The sequence below is a fragment of the Myotis yumanensis genome, unplaced genomic scaffold, assembly GCF_028538775.1.
Source record: "Myotis yumanensis isolate MYYU_CA2020_CCGP unplaced genomic scaffold, mMyoYum1.0.hap1 SCAF_9, whole genome shotgun sequence".
Classification (NCBI taxonomy): domain Eukaryota; kingdom Metazoa; phylum Chordata; class Mammalia; order Chiroptera; family Vespertilionidae; genus Myotis; species Myotis yumanensis.
Window position 1 is genome coordinate 33,046,652 of NW_027223760.1, and position 19,516 is coordinate 33,066,167.

General features: G+C 47.2%; 1 protein-coding gene across 1 annotated transcript in view; it reads left to right on the forward strand.

Moving 5' to 3' along the window:
- The window catches only part of TMEM178B (transmembrane protein 178B), a 347,775-nt gene that overhangs the window by 317,056 nt on the left and 11,203 nt on the right, over window positions 1-19,516 (forward strand). Inside the window, exon 3 of the mRNA XM_070424042.1 lies at window positions 934-1,071. Coding sequence (XP_070280143.1) covers window positions 934-1,071 — 138 coding nt within the window. The remainder of the gene's footprint in view (window positions 1-933; window positions 1,072-19,516) is intronic.

Consider the following 19,516-nt stretch of genomic DNA (forward strand, 5'->3'; position numbering starts at 1 on the left):
CTGCAGGCGGAGGTGCTGGGGCTGGGTGGAAGAAGTCCATGACAAATGGGTGGGTGTCACTCAGGAGAAGGTATTAGAGGGTTGGATTTCAGGGATGAGACAGGTGGGGTGGGGTATGCATTTGCGGGCAGGGAGGAGCCAGGAGGAAGTTGAGCTGATGGAGAGGCTGAATGAGGCTCACTAAGGTGGGCAGCAGCTCTGCCCTCTTCCTGCCACTAAAAATACCTCCTTCCCAGACAGCCCTCCTCTTTCCTGCACCCATGCCGGGCTTTGTCGGGCATGGAGCGGGGAAGGGCCTGGTTCAGAAGCTGGACTGACCTGGATGTGGGGCTGAGAGGGTCTGCTCCGGGCTCAGTCTCAGAGCAGAAGGTGTGGCTCTCCAGCCTGCAGCCCCACATGCAAGAAAGCTGAGGCCTGGGAGCCAACTTGGAGGGAAGGAAATAGCAGCTGCAGGCAGCATCCTCCTTACACAGGACCTCCTGGCAGAACCAGCAAATCCCAGAGGGGAGGGAGGGAGCTCTTGGCAGGTGCAGCCTGACCCCGCCCAGCTGCGAGGTGAATGATGCTGAGGTTAGGACCTGGGAGCCTTGCCAATCTGGGTTGGATGCTCTGATGTAACGCTCACTTGGTCTATGGCGTGAAGCAAGTTGCTCCATCTTCCAACAGGGATAACACAGTACCTGGCTCAGAGGAAGCATGCAAGTGACAACTGTTATGATCATGGTTTCCCCCTGCATCTATGTACCCACGATGCAGTCACCATCGGGGCTCTGGCCTCTACAAACGGGTTTATATGCAAACCTGTCTGAAAAGGCAGGTTCCTTCCTTCCCCCACGCAGTGCCCCACCGCTCCCCCTCTGCCTGGGCTCAGGTGCACCCCGACGCTGAGTTCCAGGCTCTGATGCTAACCCCTGCCCTCCTGCTTACCCACAGACCTGCGTAGGATGACAGCCGGCTTCATGGGCATGGCGGTGGCCATCATCCTCTTCGGCTGGATCATCGGCGTGCTGGGCTGCTGCTGGGACCGAGGCCTTATGCAGTATGTGGCCGGGCTTCTCTTCCTCATGGGAGGTAAGGTGCAGGCTTGGGGGGCCTGTCGGGGGAAAGGTCCGGTTACTAGGATTCTGGAGGAATGGCTAAGTGCACAGCAAATGAAAGCCACAACTCTGTGGGGCTCTACCCATTCATTCATTCATTTATCATTTGTTTGAATTCTTCTTAATCACATGTCCCTGCACTAGCTGCTGGGGATGCAGAGGCTAATGAGACTAATAAGGTGTGATCCTTGCCTGCTGTGGGGGACTGTGCAGCTATGGCATTGAGGCGGGTATCAGACGCAGAGTGAGCATGAACCCCGGAGATCCTTGGGCATTTTATACACACACTAGACTTCAGGGTGGGAAGTCAGTGCTGTCTGGGCAGTTTCCCCTTTAAAAGCTTCACCTTTGATTTATGCTTCTAAATGCTGCTCCTGTTTCCAAATGAGGCACCTGCCCTCGTGCCTGCCCCCTTACTCTCTGATTGCCATGGCCAAGGACCAATCCAGTCCTTAGGAAGGGATTGTAGATGAACCATGTGGCTGTGCAGGAGCAGGTCCCAGTCCACGGGAAGTGAGTGCTAATCCACAGTCACAGGTGCCTCCTTTCTCCCTGAAGAGCTAAAATGTGCCCTTTGGTCTCCTGGTGTGAACCTCAGATGGAAGCAAAGTAAAGCACTGGGTGTGCCCGTCACAGTCTGCCCGCAGGGAAGAGTGCATTGACGAATAGCGGAGCCAGGTAGAGGGGAATTGGTCTTGGATTGAGGGAATTAGAAGTGTTTATGGAAAGAAAGGAAAATGAGTCCTACCAATGGAAACCAATGTCAGTAAGACTTCGGGCTCCATGTGCCTCTGCCCAGCCCAGGACCCTGTGGTGTTTGCCTGGCTCTGGGGTCTGAGCAGAGGAGGGAGGTGAGGAGCAGGCCAGCTGGGGAAAGGAGGTGGCTGTGCCTCTAGGTGTGCACAGGTCTCCGGGGGCTGTGAGCAAAGGGCTGGGAGAAGAGGAGAATGGCAAGACTCATCCTGGGGCCTGCCCGTGGGGCCCACACCTGCGGTTATGGCAGAGGCTGGTGGAGGGAGGGTCCAGGTGGCTCTCTCTAGAGCAGTGGTTCTCAACCTTCCTAATGCCGCGACCCTTTAATACAGTTCCTCATGTTGTGGTGACCCCCAATTTCATTGTTACAAATTGAAAATAATTAAAGCATAGTGATTAATCACAAAACAATATGTAATTATATATGTGTTTTCCAATGGTCTTAGGCGACCCTTGTGAAAGGGTCATTTGACCCACAGGTTGAGAACTGCTGCTCTAGAGGTTCCCACACCCCTCCTCCTGAGTTCCCATAAAACCAGCCCTGCTGACCTTTTCCATGCCTCGGTGTCCTCCTCAGTAAAACCAGGGGGAGCCTGGTTTTCAAACTCTGTTTTAGTAGCAGCTAAATCCTTTCGGTTCCCACTTCCAGTCAAAATCTTGCGTGGACCCTGAAATGTAAGAAGGTAGAGTGGAGGAGCTCTGTTTTAGTGAGTGTTCTTGCTAAGACTCTTGGTTTTACAAAGATGGGCTCCAGGAACACGGGGCTTTTCTAGGGCTTGGAGGGTCTCCTAGGAATCTGAGAAAAGCTGAGCAAACAGGCCTTGGGCTGAGCAGGAATAGAAATGGGAGCTCTTGGAGATGATGCTCTCTCATCGCCTCCTCCTCCAGCTCTCTGCACACATCCTCTGCTCCCCCTCTCTCCAGGCCATGCATGTGGCTCACATCTGCCCAGGTGCTAAGTCTCCAGGGTCCGTCCACTTCCTTCTGGACTGCTAAAGACAGAGGGAACATTAGTGTCCTTGCAGAGAGGGAACATTAGTGTTCTTACATTAGTGTCCAGAGCAGCTGCCATCTGCTGAGTCCATGGGTGGGCTTTGTGAGGATCTAGGGAGGAGCTACTCAGGAGCAGAAGCTGTGCTTCCCCTCACCTGCCCAGCAGGGGGAGCTACACTGAGAGGCTGGGGTATTGACCCAGAAATGATGCCTTGATCCATAAAACCCTGTGTGTCAAAGAGATGTTTCAGTACCAAACCTTCCCAGAACCTGACCAGTCCTTGCCCTCCAGGAGTTGACCTTTTAGGTTGATCTTTGGATTAAATGGGAGAGCTGGCCACCTGTGACAGCATCTCATGGACACGGCAAAGCAGTCAGCCACTCAAACTATAGTTTGTATGGCAAAGTGAGATAAGGCCCACGGCCTTAGCTTGCACCCAGACTGGATTTCAGGCACCTGTAACTGAGCACAGACAGGTGCCAAAGAGTTAGATTGGGCGACAGGTGAGACCAGCTGGTGGGGACCAACCTCAGCAGTGCTTGGGAGCTGGCCAGTCCTGGTGAGCAGGTGCAAAAGGAGGGGTTGGCAAGAGGGCAAAGGTAAGTTTGAAGTCAAGAGTCCAAAGGTGGAATTGAGATTGACTCTGGGTGAACCAACTAGGGCCAAAATGAAAACGGAAGAGCTCTCCTCACAACCTGTTCGGATGTGAAGGAAGAGGGCCCACACTGAGCACTTCTCAGCTCCACATTGAACTGTTTCCCTGGGCTAGAGAGAGGGCGCCCCACACCTTGTGAAATAAGCAGCAACAAATTGTTTAATTAACACTCAACCCAGAGGAGGCAATTAGTTAAGTAGGGCAGCTTTGTTGAGCCAGGAGGCTGGGGGTGGTGGGTGGGATCCAGTTTTCCCTTTGGCAGGGGCTCCAGGGGAGAATCTAGCCCAAACTGGCACAACACTATTCCAGTGCCAGCAACTGCCAGAGACAAGTGTATCGATGAATCATCAGTGGTAGTCTGCGCAGGAAAAGGATGACACGGGGGAAAGACAGCCTGGTGAGGCAGTGTATGACTGCTACGATTACTTGTGATCCACTGGCGAGGTGAGCCTCAGAGCCGCCTCATGCACACAGATCTACAAGATGACTGTGAGCATCCAGCGCATGCCCTCCCCATCCTCCCACGCTCTTGGGAGACATCCATCATCTCTGCCGCCGCCCAGACAAAGCCTCCATGAGCCCTCATCTAGGCTGGAGCCCCCTATCTAGACGCTGACTCCATTCTGCCACCCAGCAACCAGTCCTTTACAGAGCAGTTAGCATCATTTCTAAAAAAAACTATAAAGCAGATATGTCACTCATCAGCTACCGGTGCGCCCAACGTCTCCAGTTGAATTTAAAATCCAAATTCCTTTCTCTTCTTTGGAAGCTGTCTTAGACAACTCGGGCTGCTGTAACAAAATACCATATACTGGGTGTTTATAAACAATATGCAATTATTTCTCTGTTCTGGAGGCTGGTAAGTCCAAGGTCAAGGCACTGAACCATTCAGTGTCTGTTGAGAACCTACTTTCTGGTTTATAGATGACACCTTCTTGCTGTGTCCTTTCATGGAGGAAGGAGTGAGAAAGCTCTCTAGAGTCTCTTTTATAAAGGCACTGATTCCATTCCTGAGGGTTCTACCCTCCTGATCTAAGCACCTCCCAAAGGTCTCTCCTAAGACCATCACCCTGGGGTTAGGACTTCAAAATAGGAATTTGGGGGCACACAAACATGCACTCTATAGCAGGAGCCCTATGTAATCCGGTTCACTCTCTCACCCTCTTTCCTGTTCCTTCCCCTACACTCATGTCACTCCACCCATGGGCTGCCTTTGTGTCCTGGAACACAGAATGTTAAGTCAAGGCATCGGACGGAGCTGGCGGGCTCCTTTGCCTGCAGTGTTTTCCCACCAGTGTCTGAGGGCAAGGTCCCTTCTAGGATTCAGAGAGGGTTTCCTTGACCACTAACGCATGAAGCCACCCAGTCACTCGTGACATCTCAATTTAATTTTCTGCAGCACACTCACTACTTTCTGAAATGTTTGTTACTGTTTTGTTTTTAGTGGATTTTTTTTTTTTACCAGCTTAAAAAAAACACATTTATTATCTCAAAATTTCTATGGATCAGAATTCCAAGCACAGCTTGACTGGGTTCTCTGCTCAGAGAACTATAATCAAGGTGCCAGCTGGGGCCGGGGTCTCAAAGACCCAGCGACGCAAGACCCCAACCTGCCGTGACCCGCCCTGTGTGAGCCTTGGGACCGCCTCTGCCGGGCCAGCCCCACCAGCCCCACCAGCCCCACAAGAGCCTTGAGTCCCAGCCTGTGAGAGGTGCTCCATGCACCTCCTGGTGTGACCAATTGTGGTTGTTACACCATAACGGCTTTTTATGATATAGATTGAATGGGTAGTACAGAGTTCCCATTTTACTCTCTACCCCTGAACATGGCTTTCCCTATTATTAATATCTGGTATTAGTGGTGTATATTTGTTATAATTAATAAGTATTGGTTCATTATTAATAACTACTATCCATAGTTTATCCAGATTCTTATGTTTTACCGATGTCCTTTTTCTATTCCCGAGTCCCATGAAGGATTCCCCATCACACTTAGTTGTCATGTCTCCTTGGGCTCCTCTCACTGTGACAATTTCTCAGACTGTCTTTGTTTTTGATGACCTTGACTGTGTTGAGGAGTGGTCATCTGTATTGTAGGATGCTCCTCTGTTGGGACTTGTGTGATGTTTGTCTCATGAGTAGACTGGTTTATGGGTTGGGGGAGAAAGGCCACACAGGCAGGTGCCATTTCCATCACATCATTTCAAGGGTATAGCCATGATTTGTTTATGACAGTTGATGATGACCTTGGTCATCTGGCTGAAGTAGTAGGTATTAGCTTTCTCCTCTGTGAACTTACTCTTTCTTCCCTGTTTCCATACTGTCTGCTTGGAAGGAAGTCATAGTCACTGCCCACACCAGAGGAGTAGGAAGTTAGGCTCCCTGTCCTTGAGGGCGGAATATCTACGTAAGTTATCTGGAATTCTTTTACACAGGAGATTTGTCTCTTCTTCCCTATTTATTAATTTATTCAATCATCTATTTGTATCAGTGTGGACTCGTGGAAACTTATTTTATACTTTGGTTATAACCCAACATTATATTTCATTGGTCCAGCGTTGGCCCTTAGGAGCTCTTTCCATTGGCTCCTGTGTCCCTTTGCTGCACTCCTATCAATGTGGGTTTGGTTTTTGTTTGTTGTTGTTTTTTGGACACTTAGTTTTTAGCTCTATGAAGTGCCCCAGTCCTAGAATCAGCCATTTCTCCAAGGAGCCCATGTACCTTTTAAAGGAGAGTGGTATTAGAAACCAAGATCGGGCCACGAGGTGTCTGCAGTGTTTTTAACTTTCTGTGTTTGTTCATTGACTACCCCACCCAACACTTAGATGTAAGCTCCTTGAGCCCCGGAGCCTGTCTGCCTTGTTCTGCACAGTGTCTGCACTCTTCAGATGTCTGTTGAACACATGCATTGCAAACGTGAATTATGTGCAAGAAAGAGAAAGGATTTTTTTTGGGGGGGGGTGGAAATCTCAGCTTTCTAATTTATTTTTACAATATACAAAATAAATCTATTACCAGATTGTAGATACAAAATAATTAGCCATTTACATGCAATAAACATCAATATTTCAAGAAAAAAATTTAAAATATAATAATATTACCAAAACGGTACTAGCATAGTATACTATCACAAAAGTTGTAGTAAATACTAAAAATCTGCAAATAACAGGATTGCTTCTATTATATTCTAAAATGTTTTTTTTCCTTCTGGTTCTATTTTTGTTCATCAGTTTATGTTGTTCATTATATTCCACAAATTAGTGAGATCATGTGATATTTATCTTTCTCTGACTGGCTTATTTCGCTTAGCATAATGTTCTCCAGGTCCATCCATGCTGTTGCAAATGGTAAGAATTTCTTCTTTTTTACAGAAATGCAGTATTCCATTGTGTAGATGTACCACAGTTTTTTAATCCACCATCTGCTGATGAGCACTTAGGCTGTTTCCAAATCTTAGCTATTGTAAATTGTGCTGCTATGAACATAGGGGGTGCATATATCCTTTCTGATTGGTGTTTCTGATTTCCTGGAATATATTCCTAGAAGTGTGATTACTGGGTCAAATGGGAGTTCTATTTTTAATTTTTTGAGGAAACTCCACACTGTTCTCCACAGTGGCTGCATTCCCACCAGCAGTGCACAAGGGTTCCTTTTTCTCTGTATCCTCTCCAGCACTTGTTGATTTGTTGATGATAGCCATTCTGACAGGTGTGAGATGGTACCTCATTGTTGTTTTGATTTGCATCTCTTGATGATTAGTGACTTTGAGCATGTTTTCATGGCCTTCTGTATGTCCTCTTTTCAAAAGTGTCTATTTAAGTCCTTTGCCCATTTTTTGATTGGATTGTTTATCTTCCTTTCGTTAACTTGTATGAATTTCCTGTAAATTTTGGAGATTAAACCCTTATCTGAGATATCATTGGCAAATATGTTCTCCCATGCAGTGGGCAAGGATTTTGTCTCAACAGAGCAGCAGTCCTTCAAGAAAGTATTCTCTCTTATCTCTCATTCCTGGTCTTATCTTCCCATTCACGAGATTCCTTATTCTCTTTTTAACTTTATCTGAACACTCCTAAGGTCCCTGTAGAACAAGTCTCAAATTCCCTTTGAAAGTAGGGAATGTTAGAAGTGGGAGGGACCACCCTGTTGTGACTCGGTTGGGCTTCATCCTGGGCACCAAAAGGTGGCTGTTTTGATTCCTGGCAGGGCACATGCCCAGGTTGTGGGCTTGATCCCTGGTAGGGGCGTGCAGAGGCAGCTGATTGATGTCTCTCACACATCGATGTTTCTCTCTCCTCTCTTCCTCTCTAAAAAAATCAATAAAATTCTTTAAAAAAAAAAAAAGTCTCTTTAGATATGGAAGGGACCTAGAGATCATCCAGTTTGACCTCCTTATCTTCCCAGATAGCAGTAGTCATGTCAGTTGTCCTAGGTCACCCCGCTAGTGAATGGCTTAACTGAGCCAGAGCCCAGCCTGTGCCACCAGCCTGGATACTTGAAGCCTCTGTTTCCAGTACTCCGTGTTGAAGGTCCCCACCACCCCCTGTGTCACACACACTAGCATGGCTCCAGTTCTGTGCTTCTGAGCAGATGCCAGTGTTCCCAGAATCTCCCACATTCCCTTTCTGTTCCTCCCTTCTCAAAGCACACAGGGGCATCTGGAGGCGATGGTGGCCATAATTGAGGGCAGGGATGGTAATGGGAAAAGGAAATCATTAAAGGTCCTTTTCCTACCACCTGTGGTCAGTGTAACCTTTTCTACCTCCTAGTTAGTCAGGGGGAACGAGGAGAATGCCCTAAAGAAGCTCGAGCTCTCAAGTTTGAGTGATTGCAGTAATTTGCAAACCACTGATGCCGAATGCCTCCCCCCGAGCACACCAGATAGCAGTTCATCCGTGTGATGAGCCCCACACACCCCTCTTCTGATAGACAAAGACCTTGATAAAGGCCCAGCATTTCTGAAAACTTACAAGCTGAACATGAGAAGTCTAAGACATAGGTGTCTTGCCTGGAGGACTATTTCTTTAAGGCAGTAAGTCATTTTAGGGACTCCAATGAAGTAGAACAATGTCCAGGTTCCCATCAGCCTCTGCCGCTGTCATTCCTCACTCCAGCATGACTTACAAACATGGCTGAGACGGTGTTTCTGGAAGACCAGGAAGCCCTATGCCTCAAACTTCATAACTCATGGGTAAGAGAGGAAAAACCATGTATATTAGATAATCTGGGAGGAAGAATAAATTTAGTATAAGAAACCCTTAATAAGTGGTGGCTGTTACAATTATATGTATATTCTAAGTGAAGTCCATTTTAGTAGGCAGAGAAGGGTCCATGATATACCATGACCAGTCAAGGGCATAAAACTTATTTACTTACCCTGCTAGATTGCTTTTATAGTTTCCTGGGAGATTTCACTAGAATGTCGTGACTCTCCTCTTGGCTTTTTGTCTTATATCCTTTCTTTTCATAATCCTAAGCAGAGCTCCATAAACGACTTCACACCCTGGAGCATGTCTTGCCCTTTGGAAGGAATATGTTTGAATATTTATTAGCATTTGATAATTGCTTTCAAAACAAAGACATCAGGGGAGGAGACACATTATCAGGGGGATTAGGAAATGACATTCACTTTGGCCTAACGTAGAATGAGTGGCCAGGATCTATCACTCCAGACGCCAAAGGGGTGACACCTTGGCCACCCAATGGTAACCTAACTTTGCTGTTATAGGTTGCCTCCTTTATAGATTTGCCCTTCAGAAGAGAATACTAAGCAGCTTTGGCCCTGCAAGCCCAAATCTGGTCAATGAAGGCCTTGTCAGATGCCCTATAACAGTGATGGCGAACCTATGACATTTTTTTGGTTGATTTTTCTTTGTTAAATGGCTTTTAAATATATAAAATAAATATCAAAAATATGTCTTTGTTTTACTATGGTTGCAAATATCAAAAAATTTCTATATGTGACACGGCACCAGAGTTAAGTTAGGGTGTTTCAAAATGATGTCATGCAGAGCTCCAAAGGTTTGCCATCACTGCCCTATAACCTGCCTGTCCAAACACTCAAGAAAACCACATATTCACTGATCAGGGGTTGCTGTGTCACTGAATTCCCAGAGGAAAATGCTGAGACAGAGCCGACCCTGGAAGGAGATGGACAGCCGGGTGGTTTGTGAAGGCATCTAGGAGAGCTCTTTGGGAAAAACCAACCAAAGTCCCTGCCCACACTTGCCCATGAGCTACCTTCAATTCCCTGCCACACAGTTGGAGATGGGAGGTGTAAAGTCCTTGCTCATGAAGGAGAATCGTCCAACTATAAGGGGGAATTAGGGTATTAGTACAGAACAAAGGAGCCTTGGAATAGCCACACTCAAACCCACAACCTCCCAGGTCTGCCTCCAGCACCGTGCCACCCTTAAACCCTGCAGCCACACGGGCCTGCCTCCAGCACCGTGCCACCCTTAAACCCTGCAGCCACACGGGCCTGCCTCCAGCACCGTGCCACCCTTAAACCCTGCAGCCACACGGGCCTGCCTCTAGCACTATGCCATGCTCGCAGGACACTGCAGCCTTTGACACAGGAGCTCCCAGAGAACTTGATAAATTCCCCTAACTCAGGCCAAGTCCCTTGTGCTTGAAATCACCTCTCATCCTTGATGAATGAATAATACACAAAACATGTTGCCCTTCCTTTCAAAAGCCGACTCCCTGGACATTGCCAACACAGCCTGCTAATAAGGCTAGACTGAGTTCACGGCTCACTGAGGTAAGGGAGTGCACCTCTTTGGGAAGCTGACAAACACTGGGGAAGGGGGTTGGGGGCAATAAGGTCAGAATTTACTGAGAATTGGAAGTCTGGGTTAAGTTCTTTATTTCAATGCGGGTGTTTGATTAAAATTGGGTAAGAATACTGATAGTGCCCAACATTGGTGGAAACAGCAGGACTGATGAAATCTTACAGCACACGCCGTCTGTTGAATCTTCCAGTGGAAGAGTTGATGGGTATTTTGAGAAGTTCCTGTAATGAACAATCAAACCACTTCTGTGGGCAGGACAGACCCAGAAGTGAAAAATAGCAAAGTTAGGTTACCATGGACAGTAAGGTATGGTTTTGGGCCACTGTCTGGGATCGGGGGCGGTGTGTGTGTGTGTGTGTGTGTGTGTGTGTGTGTGTGTATGATTTGGGGTGTCACTCAGAATGAGTGATTTCTCCACAGCCTGATGCCTTCCTGACTGGCTGCCTCCACCAACACAGACGTGCTCAGATGTGTCTGAATTATTGAGTTAATGTTGAATGTAAATAGTCCAGACTTAGGCTGGGACCCTGACACCCTGAGGTTGCCTGTCACAAAAACAAGATTCTCTTTCCTGGGGTAGAAATACTGGCATCGCTGCACTGAAGTGGGGTCTCTGTCATCAAGTGGGAGGTGGGGCAAGGGCAGGCTGGAGCAGAGAGAGCAGGGTGGCTGGGGACATCTCCGTTACTGGGTGGGGTGCAGAGAAAACAGATGTCTCCAGCAGCCTTTTCAGTGGAAACAGAAAGACCCAAAAGGTGGTGGTGACTCCTCAGTGCTTGATTGCCATGGAAACTTAGGTGGTTTCTAAAGCAACTTCAAAAGCTGCCCTCCCTGTGGCTCTTCTGGATGATCTTACAGAGGTGTGCAAGCCTCAGAGAAAGGGAACTTGTCAGGCAAGCTTCTGGCCCTTAAAACAAGTCACAAATCAAAGGAAAATGCTGGAGCCTGAAGTAAATGGAGGGAACCCCTCCTGCTGGGCTTCAAAGCTGCTCCCAGGAAGCAATGAAGAGGAAGGAGCTGGCATGAGTGAGGAGGAATTTCCTTCCTCCTGTCCTGTCCTGGGGGCAGAGGGATTGAGGACAGGTGAGAAGTGGCACCAGAAATAGCCAGGCTCAAGGGAGGCCGCTGGGGAACTCTGCTGGGAAAGGCTCCTGCCACTCCCCTCTCTCCCTCTCCCCCACCCCATCCTCCTATTTCTTGGATGTCTGAGATGCACCCTGTGTATGGGGATTGAGGCTAGAGGACCAGACACCAGGGGAAATGGTGCAGACCAGACCCAGGACTGAAAGATAGGCTGGAGGGCATTGCCAGCAGGCAAGCTGTAGTGTGTACAGAGGAATTAGGGCCCCAGCTCCCTCTGGGTACCAGAGGGATGACTTGGAAGAGTGGCCCAGTTTAGAGAGGCAGGGAGCAGGGCCAGGCAGCCCCCATAGTGCATTGGGCACACCATTGGGACCACAAAACATCCCTGCACCCCACTGTGTGTGTGTGTGGGGGGGGTGTTGGCAAGGCAGAACTGTTTGACTGTCTACATTATACAGGGGCACTGGTGATAGCCTTGAAGGCCTGGGGGTGCTAATGGGAGACGGACAATGGGCAGGGGTTATGAAGCTGGCCCCTGAGTGGTCAAGGTAGTCTGTTCTTGTGGACATACTTTTCATCCTAACAGAACTTGGGCTGCTGGGACAGGTGGGTAGTGCCTTGCATTTTATCCCCAGCTATGAAATAATTGGAGAAAGAGGGCCTGTGTAGGGCTGCTGTACCTCCTGACATTCTGGAAGCCTCCTAATTTCAAACACTTCCTTGTTATCAGATCATATCTCATGCCTGTGGCTTGAGTTGGGGGTTGGAAAATACTCTCCCTAGCTGTAGAAGCCATCAGGAAATCAAGGATGTCCGAGATGTGGCTGTGAGAGGGGCGAGCCCATCGCCACTTTACTTAGCTATCAGAACCTGCCCGCTGCCTATTATTCATTAAATAAAACAACCAGTCGTTGAGCACCTGCTAAGTAGGAGGTCCTGTGGAGGATAAAAGGAAATAGAACTCATTCCTACCTTGGAGTTGCTCACATTTTTAGAGAGGAGTCAGACACTGAGACCCATTACTGGGATAACTGAGCTGTTTTCCTTTGAATGACTGACATCTTCACAACGCAAAATAATAAAAACAAAAGGATTCTGTCTTTTCCGCAGTAAAAAAGACAAGGGCATCTTCAATCTACCATTCTTAGGGAAGGAAGGTTCTGATCATCCAAAAAGGGTGGGTGAGGATCATTTATGGTTCGGGTAACACTTTCCAGTTCACAGGACTGCAAAGGGAGGGTAAGGTCTCATTTGACCTTCAAACCCCCTTAGGAGTCAAGTGGAGGAGGCAGACAGGGAGAGGGTAAGAGATTGCTGAGCATCTCTGCTGTATCAATGGTAAATGCTCTTCAAACATTTTTTTCATCTTCCTAGCAGCCCTTAAGGTTGTCATTACCACCCTAATTTTGTAGATAATGAGCTGAGCCCAGGGAGCCAAGAAACAAACTGAGAGTCATGCAATTAAGTAAATGGTGGCGGCTTAATCTAAGGTGCTCACACTAATCCCCACCCTTTCTTCTCTGTTCCTGGGACCTGGTAAAAGGCCACCTAACAGGCCACCTGGGATCAAGAAGTAGGCCTGAGAACTTAACCAGCAAGGCAGACATAGGCTTACTGGAAAGCATTCATTTACAACTGTAAACCAGAAAGGACCCCCCTCTACCCCCACCAGCGAGGGGCAGGTCTATGTTTGGGGCAGGGCAAGAGGAAGCGGGGTGGAGAAGGCCCAAAGGGAGGCACTGCTACCATCAAAGGGTTAAAAATGGCATTAGGTCAGGTCTGCATCAAAGTCCTGTAGTCTTAGGCACGTTTATCCTCTCTATAGCTCAGTTTCACCGTCTTTAAAATAGAACCCACCTTGTGGGGTTGTTGTGAGAATTAAGTAAGTTGTGGAATGTGCCTAGAACTGTGCCTGGCCCAGAATGAGCACTTTCTACATTTTGATTCACGTATGGTCAGTTTATCCCTGGCGCTTGCCTTCTCTGCAGTTCCCAGCGCTTGCCTAGACAGTTGAAGTACCTTGGCCAAGGTCACATAGTTCCCAGGCCAAGGATTCCAACTCAGATCTATTTGACTCTGAAGCCTGGGTTCTTAATAATCATGCAGCACTATCTGCCAGATAATAATGAACTTTTTGACATATTTACAATCCTACGGCAGCTCATGACCCAACAGGGCAAGAGACAACCCCACACAGACGTTCCATCATGAAAGACGAAGGGCGTTGCTCCTGGGGTGACAGAAAAGATAAGGCTGATTCTGTCCAAGGAATTGTTCCTAGAGAAATAGGAAATGAGCCCCATTGGCTGAGGGCCTTATCTTTTCATATGCTCTGAGACAAGAGCCAAAGCCTGGTGCTCACGTTGCAAAAGGAAGAATCCGTACTTATTGCTCCTGTCGCTCAGCCACCAACCCGTTTCATCTCTTGGTGTCTGGTATCTCCTCCCAGCATGCCACGAAGCTGCCTTTCGGAGACTCGCTTCCTCCTGGCTGCTCCACCTCTCACCTTGAATCTCCTCTTCCTGGCCTCAGTAGGATTTATCTTTCTCCATCTTTCCTGAAACTCTCATCTCTTGTCTTCCATGACAGCGCGCACTCATGACTTTTCCTCTTCTCTGTCTTTTCTGTTTCCATGCTCTCTGTCTTACCTGTAAATGTGGGTGCCAATTCTCTCTTTTTCCCTATAAACACATCCCCTTGTCAACAACACTTACCCTCACAGTGATCATTACCTCTGCACAGAGGAGTCTGGAACCTGCATGGGAAACAGTCTTTTCTGAACTCTAGGCTCATGTTTTCCATTAACATCTCCACCCTTCTGGAACCTCAAACATGCCTTGAACTAGACTTGTCCTTTCTCTACATACATTATGCGTGTGCTTTATGTTTATTGCATGCATGCTCGACACTGGCTTATTGTTGGCACCTGACAAATGCCAGGTTTCTCCATTCCCTTTCCCCGATGAAATGAGCTTCTTTTCTTGATTTCCTCAGCACCTCAGTCTGTCACTCACCTCTGGGTCATTTTTCACTTTTCTGGTTTTACCTGTACCTTTCCATCAATTGTCAACATCTGCCAATATTTCCTTTGCAATATTCTTTGTGGGCCATTCATTCACTTCCATCTGCTGAGTGCCATGCAGGCTCTTCGTACTATTGCAGTAATTTGACAGCCATTTAGCTCTTGGTGGACGGAAATCTTTGCCTGCCACTTAGTTGCCAACCTCTGAGCCTCCTTTTTGTCACCTGTAAAACTGAGATAGAACTGCCTACCGCGCAGGTTTGTTGTGTGGCTGGAATGAGATAATATAGAGAAAGCACCTATTGGGGGATTTGTATTCCATAAATGTTCCTTTCCATACTGCCCACTAAATTCAACCTTTACACCATACTGTCTGTCTAAAATACACTCATTACCATGTCATTTCTCTGATGGGAAACATTCTGAGTTCCACATTATTGATAGAATAAAGGACAATGCCCCCAGCATGGAGTCCAATGTCAACCACAATTCTGTCTCAGACTGGCTTTCTGCCACACAGAGCACTTTTCATTCTCGGCCTCATGCCACCTTTCTCTGTCTATTGAAGACTGCGCTTCCTCGAGACGCAGCTTATAGTTAGCATCTTCCAGAAACCTTTGAGTCATGTGAACTCAAACCGGACTACTCTGCACTCAGACATTCCTTTGCACCATTTTGATGGCACTTAGCTCATAGTGAGTACCTTGGAGAGCAGGAATCTAGTTCATTTCCTATCTGCTCCCTGGGATTAAGCCTCCATGGTGGCAGGGGCCTCATCCTTGTTGGCTGCTCTAGTCATCATTTTGTTCTTTTTCATTTTAAACCATAATAGGATTTCTGGTAACTTTGGGTCCTCTCTGCTAAAGTGACATAAATTGAAGTCAGTACCATCTTCCTCCAACAGTCTTTCAAATATTTGGAGACATACTATTGCACTTCTAATTATCTGCTTTACAAACTGAATTCAACTCAGTGAACATTGAGTGCCTACTATGTGCCAGGCATTGTGCTAGCACCCCGGACACATAAACAAGAACGTGTGTGGTCCCTGTCCTTAAGGGCCACCCAGGAAAGTGCTGGAGGCAGCGTGATTGGTGCCATCGCAGAGGGGACTGAGGGTGCACAGGGAAAGGGAACCTGTGCCCAGAGGTCAGGAGCAGCCTCGCTGGGAAGCTAATGATAAGGCTGAAGGGAGAATGGAGTCTATTGGCCCTGTTCTTATCATTGCCCCTCAAAGGGCTTTTAATGTTCCTCTACTCAATGAAACTGCTGCTAGATTCAGACTTGGCCACTTTTCCAAAGCAGCGTGCCAGGTCTTTATTTATTCATTCTAGTTTAGACTTTCTCATGTTATTAATACATTTCCGCTTTTATATGGCTCTGGGTAACTGAACTCCGTGAATGAAGCAAAAAATACTTTTTATCTTTAAAAATGCTTAAGCAGCTTTATGTAAAGGTAAACTGCAAACCTAGTATGATATTTGACCTCCGGATTTTTTGGCCCTGTGTGGAAAGGAATGCCAGTCACTGTCTCCCTAACAGAACCTGGGGATCCCTTCTTAGAGTCCACCACACACCCAGGCTATACTTTCTTTAAAATGTTAATTAGTTAACTAAAATACCCACTCTGGCTCAGCTCTTAACATTTCCATTAAAATCACATTTCCCAGAAGGCTTTGGGTGTTAGATGTGTAGGGTCCCTGAGTTAGCATGGCCCAGGGAAACTGGAGGGTGTTCTCTCATCTCTTTAGGACAGACTACATTTTAAGCCCTACTTCCTAAGGGACGATCACTGATGGGTGAGCTTGAGAGAGGAGACCGCACTGGTGGGCCCAGCACCATTTGGGTCCTCTGCGCTGGCCCAGTTCCCCAGGGGGCCAGCATTCCCGTGTCAAGGCCCAAGGCCAAGGCTAGCATCAGGAGGCCATTTTGGAGGCCTGTTTTCCTTTCTCTGGCCCACCAGTGTGAGTCAACACCTCTGGGTAAGCGTTATCTTCTCCACAGAGCTGAGCGTTCCCTTAGGCCCGTGGTCGGCAAACTGCAGCTCGCGAGCCACATGCAGCTCTTTGGCCCCTTGAGTGTGGCTCTTCCTAAGCCTTAGGAGTACCCTAATTAAGTTAATAACAATGTACCTACCTATATAGTTTAACTTTAAAAAATTTGGTTCTCAAAAGAAATTTCAGTCGTTGTACTGTTGATATTTGGCTCTGTTGACTAATGAGTTTGCTGACCACTGCCTTAGGCAAACGACCCTAAAATGCCTACCTGGGGGGAGAGTATTAAGCTGATGGTGGCCCAGCCTCAAGCCTCAGTTGCTGTGCTGCCTCACCATGAATGTAGCTGACATTTTTCTTCCTGTCTACCTCCTTTGAGTTTGAATTCAGAAAAGGAAGAGGAGTGAGTCATTTTCATTCCCCAGGCTTTCCAGAGAAAAGAGGAGCTACAAGGGCTGCGGGCTGTAGGATTGGGGGAGGAGCTAGGGAAAGAGCAGGACCCTTGGGCAGGCTGGGGTCCACATGGAGCTCCTTTAGGTCCTCCTCTAAGCACCAGCTTACTCTGTCCACTGGGTTTAGTTTCTGTCCTGTTGGGAAGCTTCAGAGTCTATTGAAAGAGTGAGTGCTCTGATCTTGATCCCTTTTCTTCCTGAGCTCTCCACCCTCATGGAAAACTCGTGTCCCTGCCCATGAAGCCAGCCCACTGGATTCCTGAGAGGAGAGTCACAGAGAGAGAAACAGAGCTGAGTTGTGTCCTGGGCAGAGCTCTGGGAGACACCTGTTATTCCTGCCACCAGATCACAGGGCCTGCCCTGGCTTCTGCCCTTTATTTTTCTGAGATCTTGTTGTCCTGTTCCCCAGCTTTGCCTATAATTCTGTGAACTTTCACCTCCTTCCCATCAATTCCTTTCCTTTTTAAAGAAAACGTGTGTCCCTCTGCAGGAAGTCAACCTTCTCGCTGACACAAATAAGGAATGAAATTGTACCCAGTCTGTGATAGGTTTCCTAGTTCTCTGAAGAAGTCAGGCACCCAGAACCTCCTCAGGGCCCCATTTGATAATGATAGGGTCGCCTCCTCCAGTCTCATCCTCTAGTTCAGGGGTTCTCAACCTGTGGGTCGCGATCCCTTTGGGAGTCGAACGACCCTTTCACAGGGGTCACCTAAGACCATCGGAAAACACATATATAATTACATACTGTTTTTGTGATTAATCACTATGCTTTAATTATGTTCAATCTGTAACAATGAAAATACATCCTGCATATCAGATATTTACATTACGATTCATAACAGTAGCAAAATTACAGTTATGAAGTAGCAACGAAAATAATTTTATGGGGGAGGCCAGGGGATTGTCAAGGGCGGGGGGGAAAAAAGGACACATATGTAATACCCTTTGTAATACTTTAAGCAAAAAAAAAAGAAAATAATTTTATGGTTGGGGTCACCACAACATGAGGAACTATATTAAAGGGTCGTGGCATGAGGAAGGTTGAGAACCACTCCTATAGTTGATAAGTCTGACTTAAACACCACTGTGCATAGAACCCTATAGTGGAAGAAAATAGCTGCTTTGCTTACATTGCTTATAGTCCAGCTCCAGGTGGCTCATGTTTGACAAAATGAGTGACAGCCAGTCCTACAGCAATTCAGAGAGGGTGGCTCCTCCTCACCCCAATACCTAATGTCATGGGATCACTTAACTGGAAGGCATTAGAGATCTGGTCCTGCCTCCTGTACTTTATGGTTGAAGGGATCACAGCCCAGAGACATGTGGTGATATGCCCAGTTCATGGGCAAGGGAGAGACCAGAACATGGATTGTCTGATTTTTGATGGCGTTCTCTCTCCACGAAGCCACATCCCCTTCCCTTGCAGCTTTCCCACCAGGAAGCTGGAGCAGAACAAGCTGGTGTACCTGTGGGCCAGGAGACCCTTACAATAAGTGAGGCAGGAACTCAAACGTGGGCTTCACGCTGGCCCTGGAGGTGATGTGGCTTTCTCTGCAAAAGCCTTCTATGTACCTGGGATGCTGAATGACCAGAACAACCAGAAAGCTGTAATGTCCGCGATTGTGCAGGCTTTGTCCCCAGCAAGAAACCCAAGACAAGATTGCCCTCTGCCCTAGAGCTTCTCAGAGTTTGCACTGTGGGCCATTGTCGTCCACCAGAAAGAGGTGGCCAAGGAAGAGGAGAGGAAAGAGAGGCAGAGGCAGGAAGATGACATGCTCAGAGGGGCTTGCTCTTGGAAGCTTGAGAGTGCTCCTCTCTGCACAGCTGCTGATGCCACTCTCGGTTTAGTTAAGAAGCCAGTTGGATCCCACTGCTCCTCAGCTCTGAACCAAGGCCAGATGGATAGGAAGCTGCAAAGTTTCGCATTGAAAAGACGACATGCTGCACTCTTTTTTTTTCCTTTCCCTAATTCAATTCTTCTATTAGTTATAGGTTGATTCAGATTTTATATTTCTTCCTGATTTAGTACTGTTTTGTTTTGTGTTTCTAGGCATTTGTCCATTTCATCTAAGTTATCTAATTTGCTTGCAAAGTACTGATTTTTTTTAAAAAAATTATTGAATTGATTGGGGTGACATTGGTTAATAAAATTGTATAGGTTTCAGGTGTACAGTTCTATGATACATCATCTGTGTATTGTATTGTGTGTTCACTACCCAAAGTCAAGTTTCCTTCCATCACCACTTCCCCCCACCCCCCACCCTCTTCTACCTGCCCTATCCCCCTTTCCCTCTGGTAATCACTATGCTATTGTCTGTGTCTATGAGTTTTTTTTGACATGCTGCATTCTTGATTCATTATCTTTCTAGAACTCTCCTTCCCACCCTATTTAGAAAGTTCATAGTTCCCCACAGACCACCCACCTCAGATCTTTCCTACTTTTTATTCCATGAAGCATGAAACATCCAAGGTCAGGTGTGCAAAAGTGTAATGGGCTGGTAGTTACTTCCCCTGTGGGTTGTTTTTTGTGTGTGTGTGTTTTTTTTAATGAGGGCAATGGAAGCAAGTATAGTGTATAGTTCTCAGATGTTTCTGAAGTCAAATACTTTGGCTTTACAGCAAAATGAAATAATTACTTGGGATGTATGCTTTAGGACCTTTTAGCAAATTAC